Below are 19,402 nucleotides of genomic sequence, written 5' to 3' on the forward strand. Positions count from 1 at the left end.
CAAATCTTTTGAAAATAGCAGATCTACAAGCTCACAATGCGTCGCGAGCTTGTAGATCGGCTATTTTCAAATTGCCGAAATGTATATAGGGCTGAAGTGGTTAATGTATGTTTTGTAATAATAATCAAAACCTACAAAGTAACTGGTAACTAAAGTTTTAAAATAAGTGTAGTGGAGTAAAAGTACAATATTTCCCTCTGAGATGTAGTGGAGTAGAAGTAAAAGTATTGGAAATACTCCAGTAAAGTACAAAATACCTCAAAATTGTGCTTAAGTACAGTACTTGAGTAAATGTACTTAGTTACTTTCCACCGCTGCTGGTAGTTTTGATATCTTTATTGATCATGAAATAAAAACATTATGTCACATGTAGCATACATCACATACACCCTCAATCAAAAGAAAGAAAGAAAGAAAGGGCCCGGACTGCTGGCGTAGCGGTCCGGGCACCTATAGACTCCAAAGTAGCCTGACAGCGTGTCGCGGGTTCGAGTCCCGATCCCGACGGCCTTTGCTGCATGTCTCTCCCCATTCCCTGTCAACCAACTATCCTATCAATAAAGGCATATAGGCATATACAAGCCCAAAAATACATATTTTTTCAAAAAAAAGAAAGAAAGAAAAATATATCAAATGAATAATCCTATCCAAAATCTACCCAAACCACAAATAAAACACAAAATAATCTCCTCTTTGTGTGTGGGGCAGTGGTGGAAAAAGTACTCACATTTTTTACGTAAGTAAAAGTATCAATACTCCAATGTAGAAAAATACTCTGCTACAAGTAAAAGTTTACTTGAGTAAAAGTACAAAAGTATTCGCATTGAAATATACTTAAGTACTGAAACTGGCACAAAACATTTTCAGATGAGGGGGAAGGGGGGGTCTGCGGCCAAATACACATTCATTTTGGACGGACCTTGGTCACAAAATAGTTTGAGAACCACTTGATTTAGAAGGCATTTGAGTAGAAATTCGGCCTCATGCAGGTTTTGATAATCTAGGTCAGTCCAGGAAGCGGTCCAGTTTCCTCTGGATGTTGTCGAAGGCGTCCCGGCCCAGGTAGTCGGCCTGGCCCTCCTCCCACTGCCGCCGGTGCTCCAGCTGATCCGTCTCTGCCGCTTCGGACGAAACGGCCGCCTGCCAAACAGTCAGGGGAAACAGACAAACATGTCAAGTTATGTGCAACACGCAGCATGTGGAAGGAAAGTAACACAGGTGTATAATACTCATAGGCCAGTGGTGGAAAAAGTACTCCCATTTTTTACTTAAGTAAAAGTATCAATGCTGCAATGTAGAAATACTCTGTGTAAAACGATGATGTCACTGGTAGGCGGGTTTCCGAAGTGTAATTATTTTCTACTCAGTGTGTCTCATAGGAGATCTTCGAAAGTAGCCGATCTACAAGCCACAATGTAGGCTATTTCGGGTTTAGCACTTTAAATTGTAACCGGAGGGCTCGCCCCAAAACACACTCGCCCCCATTTATTCTGCAGACCGCTCGCCCGGAGCGGTTCTTGTATTCTTGTATTTGTTTTTACCGTGGATAAGGTTAGGCATAGTTTTACTGAGGTTACGTTTAGGAATAAGGTTAGGTTTAGGCATAGTTTTACTGAGGTTACGTTAAGGAAAAAGGTTATAGGTTTAGGCATAGTTTTACTGAGGTTACTTTTTGGAATAAGGTTAGGTTTAGGCATAGTTTTACTGAGGTTGCGTTTAGGAATAAGGTTAGGTTTAGACACAGTTTTACTGAGGTTACGTTTTGAAAAACCTGGTGGCGACCGTTGCGAGGTCGTCGGATTTGACCCAGGGCGAGCGTGTTTTGGGGCGAGTGTTCTTGTATTCCTTTAAATCTGTTGTACTGTAAACAAAAAAAGAAGAAAAACAAATACCTCTTCCACCACTGGCAAAAAAGCCGGATGGAAGTCCATGGCACCGCAGCTGAGGAGAGTTCAGTGCAGGAGATGAAAGACTTCAAATTAAGCCAGAAGGAGAGGCTTGGCCAGCTCTCAGCTCGCTGCCTGTTTTTCATGTTTGTTTACGCCCAGACACAGGTTGTTAATGGAGATGTGCTTTTCCTTTTCCCATGACTGAGTGCAGAGAACCAGAGAAATAACTCCCCCTCATCTTTACTCTTCCCGTCCTCTCTCCTCCCCGGATAACAACTCAACAATCTAATAACCCATCTAGGCCTTAGGCCCATTCTACAGATTCCTTCCGAAATCCCAACAGTTTTTTGAAAAAAACGTATAAATATATCGTTGCTGTCGGGCAGAAACCTCTTATCTACGTATTTTAACTTTGTGTGTTTTTTTCGTGAATTATCGCCTCTACTTGATCATACTACAGCGTCAGAGAAAAGCATCAAAAATAGCAGATCTACAAGCTTGACGATCTGCTATTTTTGATACTTTTGAATCCTGAACAGTAACAGTTTTGGACATACAATATGAGGTTTCCAGTGGTGTGAAGTAACTAAGTACATTTACTCCAGTATTGTACTTTGAGTAAAATGTGTAGGTACTTTTCAATACTTTTACTTCTACTCCACTACATCTCAGAGGCAAATATTGTACTTTTACTCCACTGCAATTATTTGAACATTTTAGTTACTAGTTACTTTGCAGATACATTATTATATTATGAAACACACACTAATCAAAAAAAATAGCAGATCTAAAAATAGCAGATCTACAAGCTCACAACGCGTCGCATCGCGACACGTTGTGAGCTTGTAGATCTGCTATTTTCAAACACTTCAGTACCGTTTACTTTTGGTACTTTAAGTACATTTTGATGCCAATACTTTCATACTTTTACTCAAGTAAGATTTTCAACACAGGCCTTTTACTTGTAACAGAGTATTTTTATATTGTGGTATTGATACTTTTACTTAAGTAAAACATTTGTGTACTTTTTCCACCACTGAAAAGGACACAGAGGCTTTGCCCGGGTTGAATGGGATAAAGCACCTCACAGACTCTCATGCAGGAGGCAGAGAGTGTTAGTGGTTGTGTGGGAGTGATGGTTCTTTCTGCCCGGGTGACAGGTGGCTAGAGATAGCGCTGTGCTTCTGGATCAAAGTGGTAGGCTACACCCCCTCCCGCCGTCCCACTCACACACACACACACACACACACACACACACACACACACACACACACACACACACACACACACACACACACAGTGCTGGCGTGTTATGACCGAATAATTCTGTGTGCCTGGCGGGGGAGGAACAAAAAAATGCACCTCGCCTTTGCCAGTCAGTGCCAGGCTGAATGAGATGGACTTCAACTGGCCTTAACTCAGTGGCGGTGCTACTCAAAACTACTCAAAGTCCAGTACAGGCAAAGTACTGTACTTCAGTCAAAGTGCTAACTAAACTAACCGCCGTAAGCACCACATGGAAGTTTTAGAACCACTGCAAACAGACAGACAATAGGTAGATAACTTGGTTGTTTATTTCTGTTCTCTTGTTTGATCTCCCTTCCCACTTGCCCCACTTGTACGTGAACACGGTTTTAGGGATGAAAGTATAACCATACAGTCACATGGTTACAGGCTCACTTAAAATGAAATAAAACTGGGTGGACAGTCCACCGTGTTAGCTGTGGAGCGAGCCACTACTCCTCTCTGTGATGTGTAGGCCTGCCTGCTTGAGTCATCTCAATTAAACTGACTTACTGCGGTACAAAGTCAGCGCTTGGTTTCGTTTCCCCCGCAAGGTAATTTACCGTCTTTGGCCTGCCTTTGGTTGCTTTTTTTTTTTTTTCTTAATTTTTTTCCCCACGATTTTGCAACCCCATTCTTTTTTTTTCTCACCCAATGCCAATTGTCTAAGTAATCCTGGACACTCCCTCTGCCAGCCTAGGGAGAGCCGAGCTCATGCCTCCTTCAATGTATGAGAGCTAACAGGCCTTCTTATCACCTGACAGGGGGGAGTTTCCCCGGTAGGACGTAGCGCGTGGAAGGAATACGTTATTCCAACTGATTGATTGATTGAATATTTTATTAGGCAAAAAATGAAAACTGCACAATTACATTTATAATACTTTGACTAAAAGGTCCGTCCAAAAAAGTCCTACCAGTTCCTTTCCTCTCCATCAGGCGCTCCGACTGATCAGGGGAAGGCAGTATAGAGACCAGGATTACTGCATGTTTTTTGTGAGTTCAAAATGTTCGCTTTAAAAATATATATAATCAAAGATTTGCACACATTTTTACGATTTTCCCAAAAATAGCAGATCTACAAGCTCATAGCGCTATGAGCTTGTAGATCTGCTATTTTTGAATAGCCAAATAAATCTTGAAATGACACGGTTGCGTTCCTGGTCGTAATGGGTTAAATGGATGAGGAACCGCTATAGTTTAGAGCAGGGCTACTCAACTTAAGATGGCTCAGGGGCCACTCAGCAAAATACCAAAAGTCCAAGGGGCCGCCATAAAACTTACGGTCCTATTTTGGATTTTTCGATTTTGTAACACACAAGAAAATGTACATTTTGACATCATATTCTTTTCACTGTACCAGTTTATTTTGTGTGTATGTCCAGTGGCATCAGTTCAGCAAAAGCTAAGGTACGGCAAGGTTAGGGTTGCCAACTCCCAGAGATTGAAATAAGGGACACCTATCCTGGGCGCGCGGCAAAGCCACGCGGCGGAAAAATGTGGGGGTCAAACCCCCCCAAAAACCCGAAATGCATAGAAAACTATGCATTATACCTGTAACAATTGACGCACCTGTATGTATGTCTGTCTGTTTGTTTTTGAAAAATGTTTTAGCAACCCATATATTTGAACGGAAATGTATATTTTTATCCTGTGCTTGCGGGCCGCGGGTTGAGTAGCGCTGGTTTAGAGTGTGTGTGTGATAGGATGGGTATAGATAGCAGACATACGGGTTCTGTGTTGGTCTCGGAGGTTCCGCTGGTTCCCTCGGTTCCCTCTGTAGCGGCGGGCGGGTCGTCCTGGTTCCCTGTCCCTCGCTCGTCCCCCGACAGCGCGCCCTCTGCCTGTGAGCGCTGAACACAAAAACACAACAGAACACAGGAACAGCTTGTGATTCACCAGTAAAGCTATGTGGAAAACCACATCATGCTTTAGGTCAGGGGTGATGCAACTTTGATGATGGAGAGGGCCACTATATTTCCACACTGACTCCAGACGGCCACGTTGCATAATACTGGCAGACACCTCTTATCTCCGTATTTTAAAGAGCTGGTGCCATGTTTTTGCACTTTTTCTGTTTTTCATGTGTCTATGAGGTTGATAGAACTTCATTAAGCCCCCCGGTGGTGTTTTTATGGTGTTTTATGTCTTCTCTGACTATTTGGAGTTTCTTCCTGGAGGCTGAAACCTTGAGGGTCAAACGTGCCAATAGAGAAACAGCGCTTTAGTGACATCACAAAGCCATACCCTCCCCCCTCATTATCATAACACAACAGGTGTGGGCATGAGGAGGAGGAGGGACTAGGACAGGTGGGTGGTGCTAAGGTGGTGGAGGAGGTGCTAAGGTGAGAACCAGGCATACTTAATGAACTGGAGGCGTGTCCACATAAAAACATAATTTTAACAATTTCTGTACACTTTTTTTTTGTTGAAAAAAATCCTTACATAATAATAATACCTTATGATCAGGTTTTAGGGTTGAAAAATATCATGGCACACAAAAGTAGCAAAAATAGCCAATCTGCAAGCTCAAAACGTGTCGCACTGCAACGCGTTTTGAGCTTGTAGATCTGCTGTTTTTTTTATCGGAATCCTGTTTTTTTTTTTTTTTGCTATTTTTGAATCCGAATCCTGAAAAGTAACATTTTTATTTAATTTCAAATGCATTTAGTTATACTTATGTTAACTTTTTGAACTTCAACACAAATACATTGGACATAAAAAAAGACAATAGAATTGTAATACTAGTCATTAAGCTACTAATATAGACTGAAGTAATTAAAGCGGGTCATGTTTGCATGTTTGGAATTGTAGCAGCTGACATCAATACCTACATCATTATTTCGATATTAACCTGCGGGCCGCATTAAGTAAAGGTGGGGGCCGTTGCGCTGTGAGCTTGTCGATCTGCTATTTTCTGTGTGGTTTAAAGAGATAGTTCACCCCCAAAATTCCTTTTTTTATATCGATTAGTCACCCCATGGAGACTTGAATTCATGGATATTTTTTTGTTTTTGTCGCATTCCTTAAGCCAATAATTTGATGACCGTCAGCTGACCGTTCCGGTAGGAGAGACAAAGAGTCTCTTTGTGGAGGTAGAATTAAACTTCGGTGTGACCGTGCCCTAAATCAGTGAAAATAAACCAAAGTCAGAGTAAACCATCGGTGCGTGACGTGCGAGTGGAACAGGGTAGAAAACATCTAGAGTGTGGATCCTCACAGCTCCCTGCAGGGCTATGATGCCACTAGGAAAACAGCAGTATTGATCTGTGTGCCTGGGTGGTGATGAGCAGGGGATGTAACTCACTGCTTGTAGGTGGAAGAAGTTCTCAAGATATTTTACTTAAGTAAAAGTAGCAATACTGCAATATAAAAGTACTGTTACAAGTGAAAGGCCTGTGTTCAAAATGTTACATGAGCAAATGTACAAAATAATTGGCATCACAATATACTTAAAGTACCAAAAGTAAAAGTACTAAAATGTTTGAAAATAGCAGATCTACAAGCTTAGCTCACAACGCATCGCAATAAGGCTAAGGTGGTTAATGTATGTTTTATAATATAATAACTTATATCTGCAAAGTAACTAGTAACTAAAGTTTTCAAATAATTGGAGTGGAGTAAAAGTAGCCCACAATACTTGCCTATATTAAATTATATTCAAAGATTTGCCCACATTTTCACGATAAAAAAAAAAAAAAGCAGATCTACAAGCTCATAGCGCGGCACTCGGTGAGCTTGTATATCTGCTATTTTTTTTAACAGCCAAAGAAATCTTAAAAATGACACAGATGCGTTCCCTGAATTGATGAAAAATGTTTTTACATACATCACATAAAAAAATTCCGCATGCAGAAACTCACCGTCTCCCTCATGTCTGTCGGTGGCGTAGTGGGCCTCTGGGCGACGGAGAAACTGTCTGTCGGTGGCGTAGCGGGCCTCCGGGCGACGGAGAAACTGTCTGTCGGTGGCGTAGCGGGCCTCCGGGCAACGGAGAAACGGGCGAGGAGCGAGTTGGACACGTCCGGGTTCTCCTTGAAGGACGCCTTAGCTTCGATCCGACGGCTCTGCCAAGACGAGGGAGGGAGGGACAGACAGACAGACAGAAGGACAGACAGAAGGACAGGCAGACAGACAAGTGGGAGAGGGATGCTCATACAATATAATGCCTGTTGGACTCTGTACCCATGCCGCTGTGTGGTCAGTCTGTGTTGTGCAGATAAAAGCCATGGTATGGTAGGTATACAACGTACTGAACATGCGTACGTAGCTACGTATGCACAAATATTGACTTGGAAGGTCAGCCGTGTTGTTCACTATAGATGTGTTCTGTTATGTATGTATTTTCTTGTACTTTGGTGGCCGGGGTCCCCTGACTGTCCTAGATTGTTTTTAAATCACACACTGGTATCGGATCAGTCTCAGTATCGACAAATACATATCGAGATGTATGGAACATAATGGAATGAATTGACATCAGTGCATCTCTAGTGTTTACCCTAAAGTTAATCCAGTATAAAACACATGTTCCTACCCAGTGGTGGAAAAATACTCAAAAGTTTTACTTAAGTAAAAGTATCAATACTGCAATTTAGAAGTACTTTGTTACAAGTAAAAGTCCGGGATTCAAAATGTACTTGAGTAAAAGTACAAAAGTATTGATATCAAAATGTACTTAAAGTACCAAAAGTAAAAGTACTACAATATTTGAAAATAGCAGATCTACAAGCTCACAACGCGTCGCAGCGCGACGCGTTGTGAGCTTGTAGATCGGCTATTTTCTAAAAGCCTGTGTTTAAAATAGGGCTAAAGTGGTTAATGTATGTTTCATTTTTTATTTATCTGAAAAGTAACTAAAGTTTTCAAATAATTGTAGTGGAGTAAAAGTACAATATTTGACGAGATGTAGTGGAGTAGAAGTAAAAGTATTGGATATTGGAAATATTCAAGCAAAGTACAAATACCTCAAAATTGTACTTAAGTACAGTACTTAAGTAAATATACTTAGTTACTTTCCACCACTGTTCCTACCTGGTGTGAGGTCCCAGTGCCTCTACTTGAAGGTGTCTTCAGTGGAACCGTGTGACCGAGGTACTCCTGCCACCAGAGGGCGACAAACCGCCCTGTGCTGTTTTCCGTGTGAGCCTCCGTCTGTGCAGCGGCCCTGCAGTTCCAGGGCTTATTTGACCCCAGGAAGTGGACGATCTTTGCGTTGTGGCCATATCTGAGGGGAGGCAGAAATAAATTCACGGTCCAGTATCTTTCAAGTAACCTGTGGGTTATGGGTATAGGAACCAAGGGTGCAGCTTCCTGTTCTGAAATTGAGTCTATATAGGAAGTGAGTTCAAGTGACAGCTCATATGAATGGCCTGTAGTTTCACTGTTTTACCCCTGCTTTTTCTTACCTTAATAAACATTGTCATAAATACTATATGCCTCCAGTCGCTAGTTTAAAGTCTTCTTTCTATCATCATGATATGCGTTTTGGTAAATTATGGTCCCATTTATTTTAAAATTGACGATAAAGTAGGGTATGCTCTAGGAGGGGCGGGCTGATTTGATTGACAAGCTACACAACCAATAGCATTCATTCCCCGCCCCCCCCCCCGCTCTTCATTGACAAGCTACCCAACCAATAGCATTCATTTAGCGATTGATTGATTTCCTTGATATGCATCTAGGCTTATTCCTATGTTAATTCGCTAGGTGTGAGTCGGGAGCCTTTGAAAACTTTGTTGAGGTGCGAATTTAAAGTAGTTTTAAATCTATGCGTGTGCCTGCGTGTGCTCCTGGTCAAATAGGTTCCGGCACGGCGTGCAAGGCCGTCCAGTGAGCATTGCACCCCTGGTAGGAACCAAGGGCCCAGCTTCCTGCTTTGAAATTGAGTCTATATAGGAAGTGACAGTTCACATGAATGGCCTGTATAGTTTCGCTGTTTTACCCCTGCTGGTGCCTAACCCTAACCCTGACAACCTACCCAACCAATAGCATTCATTTAGCGATTGATTTCCGGTTGCTTTTTTGTATTATATTAAAGATGGCAGATTTGAAATTGTTGAAAAAGAGGCTTCATCTACGGTCTGTAGAGTCTGGTGGTGTGACTTTGTCCATCTCTTTTATACAGTCTATGTTAGCAACACTCACTGTTGTAAAGCAGGGAGGTAGCTGTACACAGTGCTGGAGCTGAGGTTGTACACAAAGGGCAGATGCTTGCTGATGTCCTTCACCGCCCAGTCGCTGAAAAAGGTGTTCAAGAGCCCCTGGTCTCCTCCTGTGAACAAAATGGAACACAAGAGGAACAGCTAGACACCAAATGCTACAAACAAAAGCCTCTTAGGAACTGATTTGATTTGATGCTCATATTAACCTTAAGAAGTATTAACTCATCCAGTGCCAGACTTATTTATGGCTGTGTTGCCCCTGTGCCAGGGCCAAAAATACATTGTAAAAAAAAAAGTACACAGGAGCCGAGATACAGCCTTTTTAAGTAATAAGTTAAAGGTAGGGTAAGTGATTTGCGTTGGTTAAAATAATTGTTAAATAGCTTGATTTTCTTACCTTAATAAACATTGTCATAAATAATATATGCTTCCAGTCGTTAGTTTAAAGTCTCCTTTCAATCATCATGATATGCGTTTTGGTAAATTATGGTCCCATTTATTTTAAAATTGACGATAAAGTAGCTTATGCTCTAGGAGGGGCGGGATGATTTGATTGACAAGCTACACAACCAATAGCATTCATTCCCCGCCCCCCCCCGCTCTTGATTGACAAGCTACCCAACCAATAGCATTCATTTAGGGTTTATTTCCGGTTGCTTTTTCCGGTTACTTTTTTGTATATGTTAAAGATGGCGGATTTCAAATAGCTGAAACATCGGCTTCATTTACGGTCTGTAGAAAACAATTGCGTCACTTGTCCATTCTTTTTTACAGTCTTTGGTTCAAACATGCATGATGACTGACTGACTGACCGTCAAAGCTCCCGTGTTGGCGTGCGTGCTCCAGCAGCCTGGCGTGGGTGTCCAGGGACGGCCTGAACACAAACACCCCGGAGTTGAAGCAGTCGGGCCAGCCGGGGTCAGGGGCCGCAGACAGCTCCTCCCTCTCAAACAGGTCGTCCACGTTGCACAGAGCCTGCATGGAGAGAGGAGAGAGAGAGGAGAGCAGTGGGAGGTCAGTGGGAGGGGGAGGTGTGTGTGTGTGTGTGTGTGTGTGTGTGTGTGTGTGTGTGTGTGTGTGTGTGTGTGTGTGTGTGTGTGTGTGTGTGTGTGTGTGTGTGTGTGTGTGTGTGTGTGTGTGTGTGTGTGTGTGTGTGTGTGTGTGTGTGTGTGTGTGTGTGTGTGTGTGTGTGTGTGTAACTAAATACTTTTACTCAAGTACTGTACTTAAGTAAGTATTTTTTTTACTTTACTGGAGTATTTCCAATTGTCTATACTTTTACTTCAACTCCACTACATCTCAGAGGCAAATATTGTACTTTTACTCCACTACAATTATTTGAAAACTTTATTTACTTGTTACTTTGCCGATATAAAGCATTATATGATAAAACATACATTAATCAATTTAGCCCTATTTTATACCTACAGTAGGCTATTTGAAAATAGCCGATCTACAAGCTCACAACGCGCGTTGTGAGCTTGTAGATCAGCTATTTTCAAACCTTTTAATACTTTTACTTTTGGTACTTTAAGTATATTTTGATGCCAATACTGTTGTACTTTTACTCAAGTAACATTTTGAAACTTTTACTTGTTGTAACAGAGTATTTTTTATCCTGTGGTATTGATACTTTTACCTAAGTAAAATATCTGAGTACTTCTTCTTCCACCACTGGCTATACACCTAGGTTGCTGTTCTTTTAGCGTTTTGCCTTTGTTTTCTTGCTAGACTTAATTTTGACATGCCTATTTATTGGACAGGCCTGCACTGTGAATATCATTGCATGGAAGGATTGGTGTTTTTGGTTAATAAAAAGACAACAAAATGTATTCCTGGACAGTTTGTCCAATTTCTGGAGCCTTGAGCTTCCAGAAATTCACATAGGATAAAACGTGTAGACTAGGTTAGGATTAGAGGTTGGGGTTGGGTTAGGATTACGTTTTTAGAGGTTAGGGGGTTGGGGTTGATTAGGATTAGACATTTGGGGAGGTTGGGGTTGGAAGCAGTGTTGCCAGATGTAGTACGATAATTATCGTATTTGTACGATACTTTTACCCTCTGTACGATGTAGGCTACGGTCAATAATTCCAAAAATGCCCTAATGTACGATAATTCACAAAATAGTGCGTGAATTTACTAAATTCCCTGGCTGCTGCTTCAGGATCTGGTTTTGCTTTTCAAAATAAGTCAGTAAATCAGTAAATCTGACCCTAGATCTGTACTTGTAGACATTAAAAACACTGGTCGCGTCTTTCCACATGCGTTTTTGGCATGTAGGAGTCTCAAACTAGGTTGTTTATTACACTAAATACGATTTTTTTTTTGTGAAATTATTTACACCTGTGATTTATTTTTTGGCTGTGTACGATAGTTTTCTTTCAAATACGATAATTTGAAGTCTCTGGTTCAATAATTGAACATCTGGAAGGCAACACTGGTTGGAAGTTATGACTTATACTTAGTTATGCGCCGGTGTCACACACTGAAAACAGCCGATCTACAAGCTCACAACGCGTCGCATCTCTACTCGTTGTGAGCTTGTAGATTGGCTATTTTCAAAATGTTTGAATATTGATTTTTTTTTTTAAAAACATTTTAACCGCAAAAATCTTGTATGGGGGTCCCTGGCACCAAATATTTTCAGATGGGGGGGAGGGGGGGGGGGGAGTCCACAGCCAAATACATATTACTTTGAAAAGGTTTGAGAGCAAACTGGTCTATGCTGTACGTATTTCAGTGGAGAGAGACAGAGAGAGCGTGTGTGCGTGTGTGTGCGTGTGTGCGTGTGTGCGTGTGTGTGTGTGTGTGTGTGTGTGTGTGTGTGTCGCATAGCTCCTGTAGCATATCAGTTGAACATAAACTGAACATTGAACATGCTCCTGGGTTCAACCGCCGTTTGCTCATGACACGGCCTTCAAACATGCCCGCCGCTGCCAGGGCCAGATTGTGCTGTTTGCTCTTGGCTGAACAGAGACCCTAAGGAGAGGCCTGTGTGTTAGTTACTGATTCCGTGTGTGTGTGTGTGTGTGTGTGTGTGTGTGTGTGTGTGTGTGTGTGTGTGTGTGTGTGTGTGTGTGTGTGTGTGTGTGTGTGTGTGTGTGTGTGTGTGTGTGTGTGTGTGTGTGTGTGTGTGTGTGTGTGTGTGTGTGTGTGTGACGGCCTCTCATGTTCCCTGACATGTGAACGTATATGTACAGAAGCAGTTGATCTCTTAACTTAAAGGGATAGTTCACCCCCAAAATAACTTTTTTTCTATCTATTAGTCACCCCATGGAGACTTGAATTCATGGATATTTTTTTTGTTTTGTCTCATTCCTAAGCCAATATTTTGAATGACCAGCGGACTGGTAGGCAGCGGTTCCGGTAGGAGACACAAAAGAGACTCTTTGTGTCTCCTACCGGAACCGCAGCCCGTAATCAAATTATTGGCTTAGGAAGGAGAGAAAAAACAAAAAATATCCATGAATTCAAGTGTCCATGGGGTGACTAATAGATAGAAACAATGTCATTTTGGGGGTGAACTATCCCTTTAACCCATTCAATCCGGGAACTATACATACTGTGGCATTTTATTTTTTAATAAAATGCTAATAAAATGTTTAACTATAACGATTATTTCATACTTTTGGCTATTCAAAAATAGCAGATCTACAAGCTCGTAGCGCGGCACCGAGTGCCGCGCTACGAGCTTGTAGATCTGCTATTTATTTATTTTTAATTGTGAAAATGTGTGAAAATCTTTTCGTATATGTATTTTTTTTTTAAGCGAACATGTTTAACTCAAATCTTTGCTTCTGGGGATTCTAGAAACGTCTTCTAAATCCTAAGTTTTTTTTTTTCTCTAATCAGTGGTTCTCAAACTTATCATGTCAAGGACCACCCAAAATGATATGTATTTGTCCGCGGACCCCCATCTCAAAATATTTAGTTCCAGGGACCCCCAGAAGCAAAGATTTGAGTAAAAAATGTATATATATATTCAAAGATTTGCACACATTTTCACGCTTTATTTCTTCAAAAATAGCAGATCTACAAGCTATAATAGCTACAAGCTATAATAGCTACAATAGCAGATATACAAGCTCATAGAGCTTGTATATCTGCTATTTTTGAATAGCACAAAGAAATCTAAAAATGACTCAGATGCGTTCCCGGTCTTACAGGGGTTAATGGGGATAAAAGGGAACTGGAACTGGAACTCACCAGTGTGTCGGCGTCCAGGAACACACACTTCCTGTACTGGAGGAGGGTCCAGCAGTGCAGCTTGGTGAAGGTGACCCCCAGCTCGGGACGTCCCAGAGAACGCAGGCGTGAGCTGTCCCTGCTGTCCAGCAGGTCCACCACCATGACCTCATCAAACACCTGCTCCAGGGCAGCTCTGGACGTCAGGCAAAACATCAAAGAGATTACATAATATATATTTTACAGTGGTGTAACGTAACTAAGTACATTTACTCAAAGTACTGTACTTAACTAAAATGTTGAGGTAATTTTTTACTTTACTGGAGTATTTCCAATTTTCAGCACTTCTACTTCTACTCCACTACATCTCAGAGGAAAATATTGTACTTTTACTCCACAATTATTTGAAAACTTTAGTTACTAGTTACTTTGAAGCCCTATATACATTTCGGCCATTTGAAAATTGCCGATCTAAGCTCACAATGCGTCGCATTGTGAGCTTGTAGATCTGCTATTTTCAAAGGTTTTTATACATACACTTGTGAAATGGGACATTTTGCATAATGAGTACTTTTACTTTTGTACTTTTAAGTATATTTTGATGGCAATAATTTTGTTCTTTTACTCAAGTACATTTTGAATTGAGGACTCTTACTTGTATTTCTATATTGCGGTATTGATACTTTGACGCTTTATTTGGGTTTATTTTGTGCAAACTCAATCTGTTTCTCTTCACAGTTCTTTTACTTTGCTTTTTTCTCCTCCTTTGTTCCATCTCCACACAGCACCAGAAGAGCAGTTTAAAAAGCCTTGTATAGCTTGAGTTGAAAGGAGAAATGCTACTTTCACTCCACTACATTTCTAGGAGGGGAAACAAGTACATTATGGAATTAACCACTTAAGCTCTAGATCCAAAATACTGAAAATAGCGGATCTACAAGCTCAAAACGCGTCACGATTTTACGCGTTTTAGAGCTTTTAGATCGGCTAGTCTCAAAATGTTTTGCAATTTATTTCAATTATCTGGATAAATGTCTCAATTTCAATACAGCAATACACTGATACTGTATGTATATATATTTTACTTTTAAGTATTGCTTTTAAAAAGCACGTACTCCAGTACTACTTTAAGTCAAGTTTATTTACTGTATTTATGTTCCGTTACGCAGATTACGCATTATTTGATGTCAGCCCTGGTACCATTTGCAGGCAGGTGTGTGCCAGTCTGAGCATGGGCCCTGCCTGCAACTTTGACATCTGTCTTTGGTACCGTTTTGCAAATCTTGCCTGTACATCTCTATGAAACCTATGGTTCCTCAGTGAAGCAAGGGTGAGGAACCAGCCTTCTTGGGTTGTTGTCTTCCTTTTGACTTCACCAGTCTCACAGAACTTGGGCCTAATTTTGTAAATGGTACCAGGACTGACTCCAACTAATGCTGTCACTCTGCATAACGGAACACCAGCTTCACTTGCCCTATTGCACGGGCCTCATCCTGAAGGGACAAACGTGGCATCTTTCTATGGGGGCAGTGTTGCTGCTTGGAGCATCACACAAACTCAACAAAGTTGCAGAACCCATGTTCAGGTGCCAGTCACTCACCTGTGAGGCAGTCACAGTGTCACACACCTGAGACTGGCACACACACTGCTCTCAGCAGGTGTGTGCTGGCAGGTCGCTCAAAACCAGAGCGATTACCAACGTATTGTTTGGCAACGTTTTTGGAGGCACTACCCACACGTTTAGCTGTGTTGCTCATGAATGCCCGATCCTTACAAGCTGTACCTCGTTGTAAAGGTGACTAATCAACGATTAAAATTGATATAAAACACAATGCCAATTGGTATTATTGAAGGGGAGAAATAATCGACCGAAGTTAAGTTTCCGAACTTTTTGTGGGCAGTTTTAGTATAATAATATAATTAAATATTCTAATATTTTTTGACACAGAATCAAATGTTGTATGGTCATGATTCACCAGGAGCCTGGATGACTTGAATCCAGGCTTATAATAATTTATACAAATGATTTTGGAAATCTCTACGGGCAAAATTGAATGGGTTTCTATCTTTGGCGCCACAAAATGGCCGCCACTGCTCTGCCCTATGAGGTGCAGAGGAACTGTACAACTGTCATGCTGATGAGAGGTCTCTCTCTCACCGCGAGCCCCTGGAGACATCGGGCGTGACCATCGCGGCGATCTTCCTGGTGGTGCCGTGGCGTCTCAGGCTCCGCGCCACCGCCATGGCGCCCATGCAGTAGGCGTCCGTGGTGGCCAGCGTCACGAAGGCCTCTGCACCGCCGCCCCCTTGTGGAGAGAGACATGGTGACGGCTTGTTAGAATCAGTGTTTATTTCGGCGACTAAAAAACTATGACGCTGAGACCATTGTGAGCTTGTAGATCTGCAATTTTCGGCATGCAACCGAGTGTAAATCGGGCATTACGACGCCATCAAGCTCTGTAGATCTGCTATTTTCACTAGTTTGGGTCCCGGGTAAACGCAAACGTTTCTCATTTGGGTCTTGAACAAAAGTTTTTGGGAACCACTGGTATAGACCACCAGGGGTCCTTGAGGGGGTCCCCAGGGAAATGAGTTAATATCAAAATGTGTTAACTACTTGTAACCCATGTGTAGCCTACATCGGCTATTAGCTGATCTACAAGCTCACTTGTAGATCATTTTCAAAAAATTGTGAAAGCTTTTTTGGGTGTGCGACCAAATACTGCACATATTAATTTGGGGGTCCTTGAACGTGAAAACATGTGAGAACCGCTGCCAGGTCTGGAATTTCATAATCTTAGGGGCAAGGCAACTTGGCCTTTTGGTGTTGTCCATTTTTTGAGGGCACACAGGCCAAATGCCAGAGCAGGAAGGCCATCAAATAAAACAAGATTTTAGTCCATTGAAATAATTAATTGAATTTAAGGGTTAAGGACCCCTTTAAATGTAATATGTAGACTATCTGCAGTGAAATAAATTAATGATGGTATTTACAATCTGATCCATGCTCAGCCCTGCACCAATCAAAGTTACTGGCTTGGTTTAGAGATGGGGACTCAGGGGAGTTAAGAATTCAGAATCTCAACAAAAGACACTGGTGTCTACATGACAAGAAAGAGACACTGGTGTCTACATGACAAGAAAGAGACACTGGTGTCTACATGACAAGAAAGAGACACTGGTGTCTACATGACAAGAAAGATACACTGATGTCTACATGACAAGAAAGAGACAGAGGAGAAAGTGGTACAGTCAGCTGGGGCATTAAGGCCACTGTGGCCATTTTTTTGGAGGGGCACAAGGGCAAACTGAGGGGCAACCACGGCCATGGCCCTCGAGTCGTGGCCTCCCTGAAATTCCTTACCTGCTATACCGTACATACTGTCTGTGAAGGCATTTCTGTTTTTTCGTGACTTTAACTCACATTAAATGACTCTCTTTCTTTCACACTGTGTGTGTGTGTGTGTGTGTGTGTGTGTGTGTGTGTGTGTGTGTGTGTGTGTGTGTGTGTGTGTGTGTGTGTGTGTGTGTGTGTGTGTGTGTGTGTGTGTGTGTGTGTGTGTGTGTGTGTGTGTGTGTGTGTGTGTGTGTGTGAATGATAAAAGCATCAGCTTATCTCTTCCTCTCTGTCTGAGGCCCTGGCATCTAACCTTGTTGTCTCCAGATAGCGCAGTGTTAGATTTCAATTGAAACAGTATTTCAAGCCGGCTGTGACGCGTTGTGCCGTCTGTTCTATTCTGGTTTCCCGTTGAAGTGGGTCACTGTGTGCTCATGGGTTACACCACTGGTTACACCACTTATCAGACAGCAACCCCCCAAAATAATCATATTTCAACTGGGGACCCCCCAAAATAATCATATTTCAACTGGGGACCCCCCCCCCCCCACCCTGTCATGCACTTTGAATTGTAGGAGTTGAGGCATTACATTTAGTTTGACCTGGTTCCACAGATAAATATTGTGAAAATAGCAGATCTACAAGTTGCGAGGCGTTGTGAGCTTGTAGGTCGTCTATCTTCACAATCTCTGCCTCTTTCTTATGTAATTTGACAATATGGTCAACCAGTTTGTATAGTATAGTTTGTTGATAACTTTTGATACAGTAATGGTATTTTTTTATGAGGTATTAAACATGTCTTTAAAGTCCTTAAATTGTCTCTTCACTGTCATCATAACTCTGGACAATATGGCTTGTGTGACTTTGTCTTTGGTTTATTTATTTACGGCAGTTCTCAACCTTTTCAGGCCGTGAACCCCCCAAGATAATCATATTTGAACTGGGGACCCCACAATATAATCATAATTGAACTGGGGACCCCCCCCACCCTGACAAGCACTTGGGAATTGTAGGCATTACAATTAGTTTGACTCGGTTCCACAGATAAATATTGTGAAAATGTTTGCCTCTTTCTTGTATATTGTTTGACAATTTGACTTGACTATTACATTAGGTCTAAGACTATTAAAAAAAGGTCTTAAAATGGTCACTTCACTGTCATCTGGGGACCCCCACCAAAATCATGTGCGGACCCAGCAGATCAGCTATTTTCAAATGGTCGAAATATATATAAGTGGTTACTGTATGTTTTGTAATAAGTATCAAAATCTACAAAGTAACTAACTAAAGTTTTCAAATAAATGTAGTGTTTGGTGCGTTGTGAGCTTGTAGGTCTGCTATTTTCAGCGTGCAATGCCATAAATGTTGCAACAAAGTATGAATCAGGCTTCACCGTAACAGATACTTCCATAACATCAAACAATCAGTGGTGTAAAGTAACTAAGTACATTTACTCAAGTACTGTACTTCAGTACAATTGAGGTATTTTTACTTTAGTGGGGTATTTCCAATTTTCAATACTTTTACTTCTACTCCACTACATCTCAGAGGAAAATATTGTACTTTTTACTCCACTACCTTTATTTGAAAACTTTAGTTACTTTGTAGATTTAGATTGTTATTACTGAACATACATACGGCTATATATATTTCAGCTATTTGAAAATAGCAGATCTACAATGTGAGCTTGCAGATCGGCTATTTTCAAAAGATTCGTATATATTTTGAAAACCTGAAATGGGACATTCTGCAAGTCATGATGGGTAGGCTACTTTTGCTCTCGGTACTTTATAAGTATATTTTGATGACAATACTTTTGCACTTTTACTCAAGTAAATTTTGAATCCCGGACTTTTACTTATAATGGAGTATTTCTAAATGGTGGTATTGATACTTTTACTTAAAGTAAAAAAAAATGTAGTACTTTTTACACCACTGCAAATAAAATATAAGCACCTACCTGCCATTGTCAGGGTCTGAGGAAAGAGTCTCTCTCTGTTAAATCCGGAGACTTGTTCACTATAAAAGGCCGGCGTACAGGATGATCAGAAAACGACTCCCTCGCGCGTGTCTGAGGTCTTCTCAGACAAAAACCTTACTTAAAACAGCGATATACCGTACAGTAGTAGGTTTCAGAGTGATCACACGATTAACTGTTGTGGAATACGAGAGCACGGCACAGATGAATCCTGTGTGATCGTCCTGTTTTTTCCTCTTTTGGCCTGCTTGCTGCCTTGCTGCTCAAACGCTGCATTGTAGCCGTGGAGCGGGCAAAGGTCAAGCAAGCCTTCAATTTGAAATTCACCCACATCTGCACAACCTTTTCAGTGGTGAAAAAAAGTACTCAATGTTTGTATTAACCCATTAAGACCTGCCTGAGGCGATTCTTCAAAAAGGTTTTCTAAATCCTAACAGTTTTTTGAAAGAAATCTGGAAAATATTTTTTCAAGATTTTTCAAAAATAGCAGATCTACAAGCTCATAGCGCGGCACTCGGTGCCGCGCTATGAGCTTGTATATCTGCTATTTTTGAATAGCTAAAGAAATCTA

At 41.4% G+C, this 19,402-nt stretch overlaps 1 protein-coding gene across 1 annotated transcript; it reads right to left on the reverse strand.

Annotated features, from left to right (window-relative positions):
- Positions 1-1,005: 1,005 nt before the first annotated feature.
- On the reverse strand, positions 1,006-18,820 carry gyg2 (glycogenin 2; the record flags this gene model as incomplete). Its single annotated transcript, XM_080422020.1, has 9 exons — positions 1,006-1,140; positions 4,901-5,023; positions 7,034-7,237; positions 8,202-8,394; positions 9,315-9,441; positions 10,144-10,306; positions 13,538-13,712; positions 15,675-15,822; positions 18,814-18,820. 9 exons carry the CDS (start codon positions 18,818-18,820, stop codon positions 1,006-1,008), a joined length of 1,275 nt encoding a protein of 424 aa, XP_080278146.1.
- Between the last annotated feature and the right edge of the window lie 582 nt (positions 18,821-19,402).

Source organism: Gymnoscopelus braueri, assembly GCF_963280865.1.
Source record: "Gymnoscopelus braueri genome assembly, chromosome: 24".
In the NCBI taxonomy this organism is placed as follows: domain Eukaryota; kingdom Metazoa; phylum Chordata; class Actinopteri; order Myctophiformes; family Myctophidae; genus Gymnoscopelus; species Gymnoscopelus braueri.